This window comes from Fistularia commersonii, chromosome 21 (genome assembly GCF_037954325.1).
Source record: "Fistularia commersonii isolate RoL2024-O1a breed Wild chromosome 21, RoL_Fcom_v1.0, whole genome shotgun sequence".
NCBI lineage: Eukaryota > Metazoa > Chordata > Actinopteri > Syngnathiformes > Fistulariidae > Fistularia > Fistularia commersonii.
Genome location: NC_141304.1, coordinates 1310562 through 1326867, shown reverse-complemented (window position 1 = coordinate 1326867; position 16306 = coordinate 1310562). Strand labels below are relative to the sequence as shown.

The 16306-nt window shown below is 48.8% G+C and overlaps 2 protein-coding genes across 4 annotated transcripts; both read left to right on the top strand.

Annotated features, from left to right (window-relative positions):
* The first annotated feature begins 257 nt into the window (after positions 1 to 257).
* Positions 258 to 7685, top strand: il17rc (interleukin 17 receptor C). 3 transcript variants are annotated; one of them, XM_086168800.1, is made up of 15 exons: positions 258 to 874; positions 971 to 1254; positions 2014 to 2233; positions 2353 to 2453; positions 2529 to 2640; positions 2722 to 2763; positions 4584 to 4696; positions 5063 to 5119; positions 5199 to 5322; positions 5544 to 5812; positions 6010 to 6063; positions 6141 to 6192; positions 6278 to 6373; positions 6769 to 6807; positions 6883 to 7685. In XM_086168800.1, the coding sequence occupies exons 2-15, from the start codon at positions 1147 to 1149 to the stop codon at positions 7491 to 7493; spliced, it is 1998 nt and encodes a 665-aa protein (XP_086024926.1). In that variant the 5' UTR covers positions 258 to 874; positions 971 to 1146; the 3' UTR covers positions 7494 to 7685. The 3 variants fall into 3 exon arrangements, with proteins under 3 accessions (XP_086024926.1, XP_086024928.1, XP_086024927.1); XM_086168802.1 differs by lacking the exon at positions 258 to 874 and having other exon boundaries at positions 907 to 1254; positions 5589 to 5812; XM_086168801.1 differs by lacking the exon at positions 258 to 874 and having other exon boundaries at positions 907 to 1254.
* Positions 7686 to 10387: 2702 nt separating this feature from the next.
* On the top strand, positions 10388 to 14484 carry creld1a (CRELD disulfide isomerase 1a). Its single transcript, XM_086168803.1, has 6 exons — positions 10388 to 10554; positions 11799 to 11978; positions 13361 to 13444; positions 13758 to 13853; positions 13929 to 14069; positions 14151 to 14484. The coding sequence occupies exons 2-6, from the start codon at positions 11831 to 11833 to the stop codon at positions 14387 to 14389; spliced, it is 708 nt and encodes a 235-aa protein (XP_086024929.1). The 5' UTR covers positions 10388 to 10554; positions 11799 to 11830; the 3' UTR covers positions 14390 to 14484.
* The last annotated feature ends 1822 nt before the right edge of the window (positions 14485 to 16306 follow it).

Sequence of the window (16306 nt, the reverse complement as noted above, 5' to 3'; positions counted from 1 at the left end):
TGACCTTTGGAGTACTTTGTGTTGTTTCCGAGCGTTGGCGTTTGCTAGCTGCTACCTGCTAGCTGCACGGAGGTGGTGGTGCCGCAGATGTCTGGGGAGGGTGGAGCTCTGGCTGGATCCAGCTTTTTGATTACTTTCCCTGAGGCACAGAAGAAGAATGTTGTAGTGGGTGGGAGGCGGACTATGTCGCGTGGGCTAACTTCAGGTAAGTGCCTGTAGGGCCACACCTTCTATCTGTTTTGTTGCTGTTTATTTTTCTAACCATCCGGTTATCTCGATGATGTAGCAGAAATAACAACCCCTCCGCTCAGACGGCAACTTGTAGCGCAACAAATCACCCGGATGTTGCATCCGGCTTCAACAAACCATCTGAACATCAACTAGATACCATTGCGACTGCCGGAGGGACTTTTTAAGCTTTTTAAACTTTTTAATTCTTAATCCCGCAGCAATGTAATCACTGATAAATAGCAAAGTCAGCTCTGCAGACACACTGAACCTTAGGATTCTCCATATTTTCAAACAGGCAGTGGCCCCCGCCGGAGCCTTCCTCCTTTTTTTGGGCAATCAGGGAGGCATGCCGTCGGACCGGTCGGACAGCCGCTGACTGACGCCGCGGCTTCCGAGGTATTTGTTTTTATCAAACGGAATTGTAAACCGTATTTTAAGCTGTCGGGAGTTCAGAGTCCAACGTGACGGAGGTTTCAGGGAGGCAGCTGGGCGGGGAATCTAATGGGTCGGATTAGCGTCACGCTGTGTTGCGCAAACCTGTCAGGTAACCGACCCGTTCTGGGATCACTTTGGCCAAAACAGCCGAGCTAGGCGGACTTGCCTGCGCAAGACCGAGCCAGGAAGAGAGCCGCTGGACGGGCAGGTGAGATTTATCCCCATGTCGTTTGTGTCGCCGGGTTAATCTGTAGCTATCGCTCAACCGGTGAGTCTTATCTCCCGTGGTTCTCGCCCTGAACAGCTGCCGCCTTGAACCGAAAGGATTTAACCTCCGCCCGAGGGCTGGAAAGAGTTGAAACCCGTCCGACGTCCACCTCACGCCGCAAAGGTCATCCTAATTCACGGGCTGGGCGAGCGTCCCGGCCCGGAGCCATGCCGGAGAGAAGGATTCCGTCAGCTTGACCTTGCCGAAGCGAGATGTTTCTTCTCAGATGGCCCGGCGGCTGCCTCCTCCTCGCCTATTTCACGCCGGCCTGGAGTCTGGAGACCCTTGGACACGACGTCCCTGAGGTCACCTGCTCGCAGGTAAGGAGGTGAAACCTGACGCAGAGATTAACAAATCCACGGGAAGAGTTTACACCTTATTTCGATAGCTAGCCAAAATGATTTGACGAGAGTCAGACCGGGGAACCTCGAGTCTGAGGGGCTTCCGACTGCGAGATACCTGTCGTTGCTAATCTCGCCCTGATAACCGGCGTCCTGTCAAGACTCCAAGCGATATCCAAACCCTGAGCCAGATATGGAATCTGGTCTTGCGGCAAATAATTACAAGCCGTATAAAAATGTCAGATCGGCGTAGCTCGTTCGCACGGACGCCTTGAAGCGTACGATGAGGCAACAATGGGAATATCATAACAGAGACGGCAACCGGCGAAGGAGGAGGCGTGTGAACTCCAGGCAAACATTAAGCCGATGAATCATATCATACACGTTAACAAGTTTCGCAGACAACAGCACCTGGCAGGGTGACGTTAAGGTCAGGTTAGGGTACTTTTTTGTTGCCGGGGAAACCCAGTGCTTCCACCAGAGGTGACGGGACTTACTGTGGTCAGCTTGGGCTCCGCAGGGTGGGGTTTTGCGGTGGCGTTGTACCTTCCCTTTTTTTGGCCGCCGGTTTTTGGTCAGCACCAGTGAGACGGACGGGTCGTCTCTTGGCGTCCGGCACCTGTCTGGAGTTCGGTAGGGTCCAAACTCCAGGCTCCTCGCGCACATGCTAGCAAAAACTTGCGGTGAAGGGGTCTGAGCAAACGGTTGAGGAATTGAACCTCTGCACCTTCACCCCAGGGTCTGTCGGGGTGCACGGTGCAGGACGAGCTGCCCATCTCCATCTCAGGGAGCAGGGCGTTGGACGTCCAAAACCTGAACGCCCGTTTTGGGGTCTGCTGCCGGGACGGCGCGGAGTGCTCGCTGTGCCTCGCCGTCGACGCCGAGCTGCGCATCCCCCCAGGCGACGAGCCGGAGACGGGTCTCCACCACATCCGGGAGCACGGAGAAAACTCCCAAGGTGTGTAAACTCAGGATCTGTCGCCCCCCCACTTAGGAAAACATGGGGCTGGTTACTTCCTGGAACCTGAAGGTGACAGAGTTCCAGGCGTGTTTTCACTCTCCCCTCCGCCCCGATAGCGTCCGTGACGGTGTGCTACCAATTTCCCCTGGCCCTGGCCGCCTGCAAGAGGTGGAAGTTCACCATCAACCGTACGGATATCGTGCACGACCGGGCGCAGGTAGGAGATACTCCGTCCACATGGGGTCTCCAGGTTTTGGGATGCAGTGCTCATGATGGACGGGGATTTCAACAGGTATCCATGGTGATCCGGGAGCTGGACGTTTCCTTCGGCAGCCAAGTCCTGGTCTACCCCTCTTGGTCGCCCCATCAAGCGAAGGAAATCCTGGCTCCCTCCTTGACGGACGGTAAGGTCTCCCTTCCGCGAGGTGAAACCAACCCCCGAAGCGGCAACCACCTTCACCAGGCTGCGTTTTTCTTCTCCCCAGTTTGTTCCCACCGCCTGCTGAAGCACGTCAAAGACTGCGGGGGTGAGTTGGTTTTCCTGACGTATGCAGAAGTTCCACAGGTTCACAGCGGTGGCAACTCCGAAGAGGATCTTATTACCTGTTTAATTGCCAACATGCAGATTGACTTCTGGGAAAGTGTCAAACACACATTCTTTGATAGCATCAAGTCACAAAGGATAAGGCAAATGCACTCTGCGCCCTCCCTTCTTAACAATTCATGCATGTTTTAAACAAACATTAGGATAACTAAGTCTCATTTTGACCCTTCACTTGTTTGCTAACAAGGAAGCAAATAATGAATCACTTTAAGTCAATTTTTAAACCTCTTAAGGTCATTTAAAGTGAAACCTTGACTGCAGAGGGCATCGACTTTGGTGTTTACCGAGATTGTGGCCTGGTCACGGTATTGCTTTGTGATCAGACCCCAGATCTGAGTTAGGAGCGAGATGGACGCTGTCCGTGAAGTGGCAGTTTAAGCGCCGCCATTTTTGGTCTTACCTTTATGTGTTCTCCACTCGAGGCTCTGTCACCTTGTCGTCCCCCTTATTTTCCTTCAGCTTTAAAAAGTCTCTCGGTCTTAACAGAGACAATGACCACGTTTTCCGGGTTTACCGCTCCACTTGCAAAGAGTTATCTTCTGTCCCGTAGCTCAAGGAAACCCCTTCTGCTCCGGCATTGGTCTCCTGTCGGTTATCACCTTCAGTATGACCGAGAGTCCAGTTTCGAGACGTTGTGTAGCTTCGTTCTATCACCCTCCGTCTGGGGAGTTGTATTGTACACGTTGTCAGTGAAGAACCTGGCGTCGTTGGGTGTTTTTCGGGTCTTATCTACAGTCACCTTCTTCAAGGCGACAGGCCCCAAATTGTGTCCAGGTAGCTAACTGCGCCACTCGTCACCCCTCCTGATCCCAAGCCAGCGGGAACATTTTTTGGCTGTTCTTGGTGGCTCGTCATCTCTGCTGCCCACAGATTCTTAAAGAGTCCCAGCACCCGCTGTAATGGATGCCCTCGAAATGCCCTGCAGCCTTCAACAGGCTCACAGCAGGCCTTCCACCCCTGCCTCCGATACTCGGCTACCAGAGGCGCGTTTTTGGCCCTCTTTGTCCGTTGCCCCTCTTCCATCCTTTCTTCCCAGTGGACAGTCAGTTCCAGCAACACCCCTTGAGGGGTTGCCTCAGACCAGGTCAGGCCTGAGCCTGGTTGATGGAATTGTGTCTGGGAACTTCAACTGTTTTCCTAAGTCAACCAAGAATTAAAAGTCTTCGGCACTTGCGAGAAGTCCTCCCTGGGCCTTTGGACAAGGTTGAGGCTTCTCTCCAAGTGCTGTTAACTCTTGCTAGTGCTGATGCAAGTATCTGTTACTGCTCGCAGGACTTGGTCAAGACACCACCAGCACCACCCCTCTCGTCAAGCAAAGCAGAGAATAGAAATGTACAAGCTTAGCGCACTTGACTTGCTGATGTTAGCTAGCGTTGACGCAGAGCAGCAATTGCCTACAGGAGGACGGCAGCAACAGGCGGCCGCTAGTACTGTTTGCCTCACCTTGGAACTGATCTCTGCAGGCTGTTGGCCGACCAGCGGAAACAAAAGTCGCGTCTTCCCATTGAAGACAAGATACAGGCTGTAGAAGCTCACGGTGACAAATAAATCTTTCTACAAAAAGATTGCGAGGGAATACATGTTCGGAGGTGAGGCCTCAGAATTCGGCCCTGGATTTGATCCTGAAAATGCACAAAGACAGAGATACATTTACAACACAAATCAGAGAAAAATATCATTATTAGCACTTTGCGCACTTGCAAAAGAGTAAAACCAACATGATTTTGTCTTCCCTCCGTTCAGCTCCGTCTTTCAACGTGACGATAAGAAAAGCTGCCAGTCAAGTCGAGCTACAGTTTAGCGGAGAGAGCAAGAACTCCCTGTGTGTCAAGTATGAGCAAAACGGGAAATGTCAGGTGAGTACATCTCTTCGGGTTGTTTATTGAGCTGAAAAAATATTTTCCAATCTTGCAATTACAACAGGAGTAATAAGCAGTAAATGACCGCCGTGGCAACAAAACACTTTCCGTCATTCCAGGTTTGAACAAAGATAAATATCATTAAGTGAGACTGAGCGCACTGTTTGCAGGTTTTACGAGTATGTTCTGATTAGCGAGGCTAATTTCCTTTGAGTTTGGGTTGATAACAGGTGGACAAACAAGTGATCGTCTGCAAAGAAACTGATCACCAAGACCAAAAACACCGGCAAAGAAAGTCCTAAGTGGGCTAAAACTCCGGTTTCTCCTTCTAACCGCAACCTCCCTGCCTCCTGTCGCCCCCAGAGATGGAACTCCACAACCATTCCTCTGCACGCCGTCGCTCCCTGCATGTGTCTACTGGTACTGCACACTCACACACACACTCACACACACTCACACACACAAGTTGAAGACTCTGATCACGTTGTGTGTTTTGTAGATTTGGGAAGACGACCGGAGCCCTTGGCACTCGCAAATATGCCCCTTCATGAAGACGGATGAGAAGCATGACAGAGTGCAGGGGGGCAAACTCGACTCCGGCACCACGGATGTTGACCTAAGCGGTTTGTAAACACTTGTACCTCCTTGTTGCCACGTAAGGACATGTAGTTTTATACAGGCTGAACTTCCTTTAGCCATCATTGAGGAGTACTCTGTAAATCCTACTCTTTTCAAATGTGTAAATGACTAAACAAGCACCGGACCTGATTTGACACCCCGGCTTTTGGCACAGGAGTCCAAACCATCATCCCTTAAGCTCCTGTCTTTGTCTACACGCCGACAGCAGATTATTGTATAAGTGCTGATGGTTCCGACCGATGTCGAACAGAATTCCAAAGGAACATGTGGGAGAACCTGTCGGTGTCCGTGGATCTGGGTCAGATGAACAACGGCGACACAGCACTGCAGTGGAGCTTGTCTTCCCCCTGCAGGCTGGAGGGGGAAGTGTGGCCTTGTCAGAGGACTGCAAGCCGGGGAAGCTGCCTGGAGATAGAAGGCCACAGGCGGTCCCTTGCAAACAGCACATGGGTCCAAAACAGCAATGGACGCTGGGTAAGGACACGTGGACACTTGTCAACAAAGCTAACGGCTTACAACTTTTTCAGCGGACACTCTTTGAGAATGATAAAAAAACATTCCTCTCCGTCCTAATCAAAGAATCTCCGACTTCAAACTCAACATATCTGGTGTCTTCGGTGCTTTTCGGAGGTACTTTCTGTGGGGTTCTAATTTTCCATGCTCCTCCGCAGGTGAGATCGGGGACCTTTGAGGACGTCGACGTCCGTCTTGCATCCTGTGTGATGGTATGAGCGCTTTCCGGTCAGTCGTACGGCACTTTCGCTTCACCCTGTCAGAACTCAGTGTTTCTACGTTCCCCCAGGTGAAACTGGAGGGAATGGATCACGAGCTGGTTCCTTTTTGTGCTGCAAACAGTAAGTGGGGCAGTTTGAGGTCACAAATGTATCGATTTCTGGATTAGTTGGACAAACTCCTTCTGAGCGTCGGTCTCCTCTGCAGCTGACCGGTGCCATTGGACTCTCCTGGTCGTGGCATTGATACTGCTGGTTGTTGTGACCGTGCTGTTGGTCTGCCTTCCTCAGGACTTTGTCAAGAGTAGGTTGTCCTTCTTTCTTGTATTCTTGTGAGAGAAAAACAAGGGAATGTCCATCATGGCAAGTGGCTGTTCTCATCTGAGCTGTGTTCACTCTGACGACTAAAAGACTGTTAGTGCTGTTCTTCGCACTGGGGTCTCATTTCTCTGGAATCTGTTGCCATGAAAGGATCTCCATTGTCCAGATGCGGCAGTCCGAACGCGCCACACAAAAGGGTCCTTTCATTTGCCTCAAGGACTTGAGACCTTTGTAATCGATGAAATATGCACTATTATTAGATCATTTGCGCACTTTGTCCCTGAAAAACAGGCACTAGCGTTACTGATGGTATTTCTGCAGTACATGTATGCTTGCAGTGTAAGTACCCCTGCTAAGCTTCTGTGTTGTCCTTTGCAGAATGGGCGCAGAACTGCCACCAGAGAGGTTTCGTGAAGAGTAAGCATTTCCATCTTTACATAAAATACTTGTGGGGAAAGAAGCCACTAATATGATTTGCCTTTGTGCCTCAAGTGGTCAGAAAGGGGCACGTGGTGCTGCTGAGCCCCCCCGATGTGGACGATGGCGTTTCGGAGTCGGTGAGCCAGCTGGGCTACCAGCTCCGCGGCCAGGGCTTCAGCGTATCCGTGGACCAGTGGAGCAGGAAGGAGCAGTACTCCCTCGGGCCCCTGCCGTGGCTGCACGCCCAAATCCTGGAGCTGAACAGTCGGGGCGGCCGGGTCGTGCTGGTCTTGACCCGTACCGCCGCGGGGAGAATAGAAAGATGGGACAAGGGGGCCGTCTGGACAAAAGGGGAGGACAAAGACCTCCATCATACTTGGTCTCCTTACGCGGACATGTTCATTGCCTCGCTGGGCCTCATTCGAGCGGACAAGCAGTCGGGCAGGGCCGCCGAAAGATTCCTGCTGGTTAAATTTGACTCACATATTGGACACCAACCCGGCGGCGACTGGGCGCCACCGGAACTCCTGCAGGGGCTTCCGTTGTTCCGGCTCCCCTCCCAGAAAGACAAGCTCCTGTCTGAGCTCACGATGGGAGGGAAGCGCAAAGGGTGGGATGGGAGGCCGTCGACGGGCTGGAAATGGAGAACCAGGAAGGGAGAAGGACCTTGTACATGCATCTAGGACTTTAAAAGACTTGAGGAGTGCAGCGGGATTGACGTGTTCTTCGTAGACATATCGAAAATCGACCCGCGCCCAATGAAAGCTAGGATAGACTCAAGCATACCGCTACCCTTAGTGCAGGATAAGTGGTAGATAATGAAGGAATGAATGAACGATCTCAGAGTCATGATCAGTAAATCGGAATCAGATGATCCGGCTGAAGATCTGGAGTTTTCTTTTACTATTTCAAAGTAAAGCCAAGTGGTCAACGTGAGCGTCTCAGCTCAAAATGGGAAGTACGGACACTTCGATACCCGCCGGGCACTGTTTTACTTCTTCCGCATCACATGATTGTGGCAGCCAATCGGAAAGGGGCGCCAGCCTTGAGCTCAGGAGATGTTGGACAAAGAAGAAGAAGCAGCAGCGCAAAAAAAACCACTTCAAAATTATGAATGACGTCTACCCATCTAAGGAATTATTGAGGGTACGCTTTAATTTTGAAGATAATATTTGTACATTTTGTGAAAACAACATTGAAACCACTGACCGTATATTTTTCTCATGTGAAAAAGTACAAAGCTTTTGGGCTAAAACTCAAAAATGGGGTAAAAGAAAAATTTCCATCATCGCCAGTTTCTTTCTCAAGAGATGAGATTTGGTTTACTTTAAAGCAACAACAGAGATGAACTTTGTGTCAATGTTATTTTAGGCCTGGCTGAGTTCTTCATTCACAAAAACAGAATGCAAAAGTGTTCCCCCAATTTTACGTTCTTTATAAACCATTTTGAATTATATAAAAAAAATCCTTAAAACTAATGGAAAAAATCCGACAAACCAAAAAAATATACAATTTGATATCTGAGATTTCCTGTGATCCACCAAGTTAAATACATATTATATTCCCCTTGCAATTTATTTATGTTTTTTTTTTGGTTGTTTAAGTGTTTAAGTGAGAACAAATTTGCTTCCTCATCCCCGGTTGATTCCTTGACATTCGATTCTACCGTGCCATGTTTGTTTGTACATATGTATATCTGTTTATACTATTTATGTTCAATAAAATAAAAAGAAGCAGCAGCAGCGCAGGGTGGTGCTACTGCTAACCCGCTAACCCGCTAACCCGCTAACCCACGACCGAAACCGTGCAATGAGGTGGAGCCACTGGGCAGCAACACCTGCAGCCTCTTTAAGCATCTAAAGACTTTAGGACTTTTTAAAGAGACTGAAGGTCACAAAAATGTTAGAGGAAATTGCATGAATGTTTCACGAAATGCAAAAAACATCAGCATCCAGGTCAATGAGTCATAACTGACGATAAGCTGAATGAATCATCATGTTCATTAAACCGGTGTTTCCCAACCACTGTGTCGTGAGAGATCATCAGATTCACCTGATTGGTCCGAAAATTATTTACTCAACGCAAATAATGTGTCTTCCTACGTCTATGTGGGCAGCGTGTCCATTCCAGTAGTGAATGAACCTGTGCATACGACCTGCCGGCAAAATGATTGGAGAAGAAACGCTCGGCTCTGGAGTTGATAAAGAAATAGCCAGTTCTCTCAAATAATACCGTTTTCAGACATATTGATGACATGTCTTCTGATGTTGCAAAAAAGTGTTCTGGAAAAGTTGCACATCAGTGGGAAATTTGCATTGCAACTTGACGAATCTACAGATATTAGATATATTAGATTTCACACAAAGTAAATTGAGACTACGGTTTCATTCTAATTCGTTAAAAAATGTTTTTGACATTTATTTGGTGGTGCGCCAGGTGATTTTTCTAATGTAAAATATGTGCCGTGGCTTAAAAACGGTTGGGAAACAGTGGGTTAAACGACCTCAAATATACAGCTGAGCTACCGTGCTCACCACAAGCACCTTGGTTTCAAGAATATGAACAATGGAAGTTGAATCTCCATAAACATCAGGCTATGAGCAAACATTTTTACACTTAAATATCCAAACCTTCTTGTCCTTTTGGTTGTTCCGTGCTGATACTGTTTTAACACACTTGACACTTTTCTCCTCCTGCTTGCACATGTTTCTTCACTTCCTGGAATGTTGACACTTCCTAAGAACTCCACTTGGGTTCCTCTCATTCACACACAATGTCTAACCTTCATTCCTCTACTTTCCAGGAACACTCCTCCGTCTCTGGAGATGTTCCTCCATCTGCAAACATCATGAGATTCCCGTCTTACCTGGTGCGTCAGCCAGAGTTGGTCCCTGATGTGGTTCCACCTTGAAGTTATACGACACACCTGAACCAAATATCTAAATAGACCTGCAAATTAACTGCAATGGTCTAATTGTATAAAATAATGTTAAATAAAAGGAAAAAAAAATTGTTTTGCCCTTGCACTAAGTTTTTGGTAAACGCTCTGCGACCATGTGATTTTCTTTAAAAATTGGATGAGAAGATACCATGAACTAGAGGAGTATGTTCAAAAAAAAGAATGCAAAAGTGCGATCCCAATTTTACGTTCTCTATAAACGATTTTGAATTATATAAAAAATCATTAGGACTTATGGAAAAATCCAAAAAAAACAAAAAATATACAGTTTGATGTCCATCAAGTTAAATACATATCATATTCCCCTTGCAAGTTTTTTTTTCTTTTTTTAATTTCATTTATCCATTTATTTATTTTCTTCTCCTTTCTTTTTCGTTTGGCATCAAACATCTCTCACAAACCTTTAAAAAAAAAAAAAAATTAAAAAAGAGAGACAGTCGGTACGGTCCGTCACCGGAAGTTCCGGTCGCTACTTCCGGCCAGTTGAACTCAGAACGCGGTCCATAAATATATTGTTTGCTATGCGCCTGTGTGTGCTTGATTTATTCACCGGCACCTCCCGGTACGGGGAGACTCCTCCCAACGTGTGTAGTCCGTCGCGACCCCGCCCGCCCGGGCTGTCCGGGTGTATTTGCTGGGCGCATCCGAAGACGCTCCAAAAAAGATCCCTCCGCGGCTGCGCTTCGGCTCCGCTCCCGGAACACCGCTGGAAGAAGAAGAGATACAAGAGGAAAAGGACGTTAATTCTCGTCTGGTGATTTTCTTAAATCACCATTCACGTCCAGGTAATGACGGAAATCGAGATTTTTATCCGTAAAGCCGCCAGGGGAAACTTTTCGTATCCGTTCCCGTTGGGTCTGCAACAGCGCCCTCTGCTGGCCGCGGCGGGTAACTACAACTAAAACCCGCTCAGTAAAACTCGGATTGAACCAGTTTAGACGGAATATCTGTCATCTGTAATCCAGATTAGATGATTTAACATTCACACCACCTGCCTGGAGGCGCTCTTATGCAGCAATCATCACGGTGAAATACACGCAATTTCCTCCCGAGCAGTGTAATGTCACCCGATTTAGTTTTATGCTACTGAACTATTTCAGTTATATTTTAAGAGCGTTTGAAACATCAAATCCTCGGTTATTTAACTGTGCATTTCATTATTGTCTTTCTGTCTCTCCTTTGGAGTGCTACCTTCAAGGGTCATCAGCCAATCACCTGCCTTCATTTAACTCACAGCCAATCACGTGCCTCCATGTAATTTACAGCTAATCACCTGTTTTAATCAAACTCAAAGGCGGTCACCTGTGTCCGTCTAACTCACAGCCAATCATCTGCCTCCGTCTAACTCACAGCCAATCGTCTGCCTCCGTCTAACTCACAACCAATCACCTGTCTCCATCTAACCCACAGACAATCCCCAGGTCCTATATAACTTACAGCCAATCATCTTCTTGTATTAAACCCACTACCAATCACAGGCCTCCATCTAAGCCACAGCCAATCATCTGCCTCCATTCAATTTACAGCCAATCACCAGGTCCCATCTAACCCACAGCCAATCATATGCCTCCATTTGATTTATAGCCAACTTTTAGCCAATCATCAGCTTGTATGCCTCCATCTAACTCACATCCAATCACCGGGTCCCATGTAACTTACAGCCAATCATCTTCTTCGATGAAAACCACAACCAATCACCGGCCTACATCTAACTCACAGCCAATCATCTGCCTCCATTTAAGTTATAGCCAACTTTTAGCCAATCATCATTCTGCATGCCTCCGTAGAACTCACAGCCAATCATCTGCCTCCATCTAACTCACACCCAATCACCAAGTCCCTTATAACTTACAGCCAATCATCCGCCTCCATTTAACTTATAGCCAATCATCAGCCTGCATCTAACCAAGAGCCAATTATCTGCCCCCATCTAACCCACAGCCAATCACCTTCCTGCATCTAACCCAGCAAGACCGAAGATGACGTAACCTGCTGTCAGAATCCTGATTGTGTCATTTGCGGTCCGAAGAGCAGTCCAGGTGGACCTCAAGTGGGGCGGAGATGTTCCTGCGAGCTTCTTGGCTGTGCGTCCTGCTGGCCGTCCAGGTCGGCGGCTGTCCGGACGGCTGCGCTCGGTGTTCCGGCGCGGAAAAAGAGCAGTGTCAGGAATGCAGAGCCGGATGGGAGCTCCACAGAAACACCTGTGTAGGTACTGTACAACTCTGCGCCTGGAAGACGCTGGGTGACAATGATGGCGGCCTCTTGCCTCGACCGGTCGGGGCAGGAGGGGAAAGAACCCAGGAGACAGGGAAAGAAATACTGAAGGGCACCTGGCAGGAGGTCAAGCCACTCCCCTGGGAATCTACCAGACAGGGGAGTTCCAAGGGATGAGAGAAGAAGATGAGAGAGGTGCATCACGAGACATCCCTCAGCAGTGTGAGCCAATGGCACTATAGCTAAGGGCTAGGCTAATGCTAACTATAAACTTCCTCAAAAAGAAAGGTTTTAAGCCTCTTAAATAAAGGGGTTGTTCCCCCCTCAAGGGTGGAAGATGGTTCCACCAAGGAGGAGGTCGGCAACTTTCAATGCTCCCCATCTGCTTCTAGAGACTCTGGGGACCTCAAACAACCTTTATGGCTGGTGGGCTTCTAGTGGTACTTGGAGATATGATGGGGGTTCAAGAGTACTTCCTGATATGATGGGGTTCTAAGAGTACTCTGAGATATGATGGGGCTCTAAGAGTACTTCTAGATATGATGGGGTTCTAAGAGCTCTTTGAGAGATGACCGAGTTCTAAATGTCCTTTGAGAGATGATGAGGTTTCAAGAGTACTTCCAGATATGATGGGGTCCTAAGAGTACTTCGAGATATGATGGGGTTCTGACAGCTCTAAAAGATCATGGAGTTCTAAGAGTACTTTGAAATATGATGGGGTTCACAGAGTTTGTTGAGGTATGATGGGTCTCTAAGAGTAGTTTTAGATATGATGGGGTTCTAAGAGCTCTCTGAGAGATAACAGAGTTCTAAGAGTACTTTGAGAGATGACCAAGCTCTAAGTGTCCTTTGAGAGCTGATGAGGTATCAAGAGTACTCCCAGATATGATGGAGTTCTAAGAGTACTTCTAGATATGATGGGGTTCTAAGAGCTCTCTGAGAGATAACAGAGTTCTAAGAGTACTTTAAGAGATGATTGAGTTCTAAATGTCCTTTGAGAGATGATGAGGTTTTAAGAGTACTTCCAGATATTTTGGGGCTCTAACAGTACTCTTGAGACATGATGGGGTTCTAACAGTACTCTTGAGACATGATGGGGTTCTAATAGTACTCTGAGACATGATGGGGTTCCAATAGTACTCTGAGATATGATCTGGTTCTAAGAGTGCTTTGAACGTTGATGGGGTTCTAAGAGTGGGGCAATCACTGATTCAAGGGAATCCAAGCGGACACAAGGATCAGCTCCCCAAAAATTCCCCAATAAGGAACAATCAGTCAGTATCAAGGAGTCCCGACTTCCTTCGCATCAGTTATTCCAATCACTGACTTGGACATCAGAGATAACCGACTGACCATTCGCGATTTCTCCTCTTTCAGATGTTGACGAGTGCCACACAGAAAAGAGCGTTTGCCCCCCGGACAGCTACTGCTTCAACACAGAGGGCTCCTTCGAGTGCAGAGGTCAGTGCCTCGGATTGCCATCGAGGAACTCGTCTACTGAAGTGATCAAGATTTTTACTGAAGCTTGATTTTGTAAGAGTTGCTAACGTTGGCCACAGGAATCCCTGTGTTTCCTACACTACCTATTACCAAATCTACATTGGAGGTACATTCACTCATTATAACCACTGTAAACAGTGGTATCAGGGCATCAGCATAGGAATAAATTAAAAAGGTGGGGTAACAGGGTGGTCACCTCATCCCTCCTCGGCACTCCTGAGCCTCCTTCGTGGAGGGACAGATGTAATGAAGTCCATGTCCATTCCCCCCTCAGCCTGTCACCAGGCCTGCGTGGGTTGCATGGGTAGCGGTCCCGCTCGCTGCCGCAAGTGCGCCGCAGGATACCGCCTGACGGGCTCCAAGTGTTCAGGTAACGGTCCTACGGAAAAAAAATGGCTACTCGATTTGTCAGCCTGATGACAACGTCCGACCTGCCCTTCTTCAGATGTAGACGAGTGCAGCGACAGGGTTCTGGCGTGTCCCCGCCTGGACCAGATCTGCGTGAACACAGCCGGGTCATTCCGGTGCTCCTGCGCCGAGGGCTTCGCCCTCCGTGAGGGCCTCTGCGTTCAGAAACAGAAGCCGAGTGAGTTGCACTTCGCCTCCTGACGTTTGCGCTCGCTGGTGTGGTACTACAGCTTCTCCCGTACACCCCCCCTTACCTCAGGTGTCCAGGAGAAAGGACTCTTCGAGGACATCCAGGATGAGGAGGTGGAGGTCCTGCGGCAGATGTTCTTCGGGGTGGTGCTGTGTGCTCTCGCGACCCTGGCCGCCAAGGGGGATCTGGTGTACATGTCGATGTTCATGGGGGCGGTTGCGGCCATGGCGGGGTACTGGCTCTCCGACCGGGGGGATCGGCTGCTGGACTCCTTCCTGAGGGGGCGAACTTCCGAGCGACAGGGATAAGCCCTGTGCTTCCCGATGTTCTCGATGCAGCTCGGCAGAGACGATTCCAAAGTTTTCTCCTGCAAGGGATTAATAAAGTGTAAAAAAAACTCAAAGCTATCGGCGAGGTTTATTTACGGTCTAATGTTTGTGTGTTTTTAAGGATTGTGAACAAAGGATTTCACATCGACCAGAAAAGAAAATATCCCAGCAAAAGCGCTCAATATGACCGATGTAAACGAAGCAATGGGCGGACCGGACGGCTGTCCTCATGAAGGAACGGGATCAACCTCCCTGGCAGTTTGTGTTTCTTACGAAAAGCCATAATTATGCATTGACATGTGGACACATATGAACTTTGGAGGTGTGAGCCCTGGAAGTGTGAAGCCAGGAGGTATGATCCTGATGGTGTAAACCTAGAGGTGTGAACCCTGGTGATGTGATCCCTTAAGGTGTGAACCCTGATGTGTGATCCTTGAGGTGTGGACCCTGGAGTAATGAACCTTGGTGAGATCCTTCTAAACGTTGAGAGGTGGTCCCTGAAGGTGCAAACGTGGAGGTGAAAGCAGAGTGTGAAGTTTGACTTGTGAACCCTGGATGTGTGATCTATGGAGGTGTTAACCCAGAGGAGTACACCCAGATGTTTGAACCTTGAGGTGAGCACCCAGAGCTGGGAGCCCTGGACATGTACACCTAGAGGTGTGAACCCTGGAGGTGTGACCTATGGAAGTGTGAACCAGGAGGAGTGAACTCTGTAGATTTGAACCCAAACGTTTGAACCTTGAGGTGAGCACCCTGGGGTGATGAACCTTGATGTGAGAACCCAGAGTTGTGAACTCTGGACATGTACACCTAGAGATGTGAACCCGGGAGGTGAGTACCCAGAGGTGCTGACCTGGAGGGGTGTTGAAGTGTAAACTTTGGAGATGTGAGCCCAGTGGTGTGATCCTTGAGGTGTAAACTAAGAGCGGTGACACCCGAAGGTGCAAACCTGGAGGCAAGAGCACAGAGGTGTGAACCTTGAAGTGAGAACCGTGGAGGTGTGAACCAGGAGGAGTGAACCTTGCAGATGTGAACCTAAATGTTTGAACCTTGAGGTGAGCACCAGGGAGTGATGAACCCAGAGTTGTGAACTCTGGACATGTACACCTAGAGGTGTGAACCCTGGAGGTGAGTACCCAGAGGTGCTAACCTGGAGGGGTGATCCCTGGTGGTGTGAAACTTGAAGTGTAAACCTCGGAGGTGTGATCCTTGACTTGCAAACTTTGAGGGGTGTCCCCTGAAGGTGCAAACCTGGAGGAAAGAGCACAGAGGTGTGAACCTTGAAGTGAGAACCCTGGAGGTGTCAACCAGGAGGCGTGAACCCTGTAGATGTGAACCTAAATGTTTGAACCCAGAGTTGTGAACTCTGGACATGTACACCTAGAAGTGTGAACCCTGGAGGTGAGTACCCAGAGGTGCTAACCTGGAGGGGTGATCCCTGGTGGTGTGAAACTTGAAGTGTAAACCTCGGAGGTGTGATCCTTGACTTGCAAACTTTGAGGGGTGTCCCCTGAAGGTGCAAACCTGGAGGAAAGAGCACAGAGGTGTGAACCTTGAAGTGAGAACCCTGGAGGTGTCAACCAGGAGGCGTGAACCCTGTAGATGTGAACCTAAATGTTTGAACCCAGAGTTGTGAACTCTGGACATGTACACCTAGAGATGTGAACCCTGGAGGTGAGTACCCAGAGGTGCTAACCTGGAGGGGTGATCCCTGGTAGTGTGAAACTTGAAGTGTAAACCCCGGAGGTGTGTTCCTTGACTTGTACACTTTGAGGGGTGACCCCTGAAGGTGCAAACCCGGAGGCAAGAGCAAAGAGGTGTGAGCCTTAAGGTGAGAACCCTGGAGGTGTCAACCAGGAGGAGTGAACCCTGTAGATGTGAACCTAAATGTTTGAA

What these genes read in the sequence shown, in the direction of transcription:
- creld1a (XM_086168803.1), top strand. Translation starts at nt 11,831, where the DNA reads ATGTTCCTGCGAGCTTCTTGGCTGTGCGTCCTGCTGGCCGTCCAGGTC. An exon ending in GGGCTCCTTCGAGTGCAGAG is followed by an intron (nt 13,445 to 13,757) that starts GTCAGTGCCTCG and finishes TTCCCCCCTCAG; the next exon opens with CCTGTCACCAGGCCTGCGTG. An exon ending in CGTTCAGAAACAGAAGCCGA is followed by an intron (nt 14,070 to 14,150) that starts GTGAGTTGCACT and finishes CCCTTACCTCAG; the next exon opens with GTGTCCAGGAGAAAGGACTC.
- il17rc (XM_086168800.1), top strand. Translation starts at nt 1,147, where the DNA reads ATGTTTCTTCTCAGATGGCCCGGCGGCTGCCTCCTCCTCGCCTATTTC. An exon ending in CTCCCTGCATGTGTCTACTG is followed by an intron (nt 5,120 to 5,198) that starts GTACTGCACACT and finishes TGTGTTTTGTAG; the next exon opens with ATTTGGGAAGACGACCGGAG. An exon ending in AAAACAGCAATGGACGCTGG is followed by an intron (nt 5,813 to 6,009) that starts GTAAGGACACGT and finishes GCTCCTCCGCAG; the next exon opens with GTGAGATCGGGGACCTTTGA.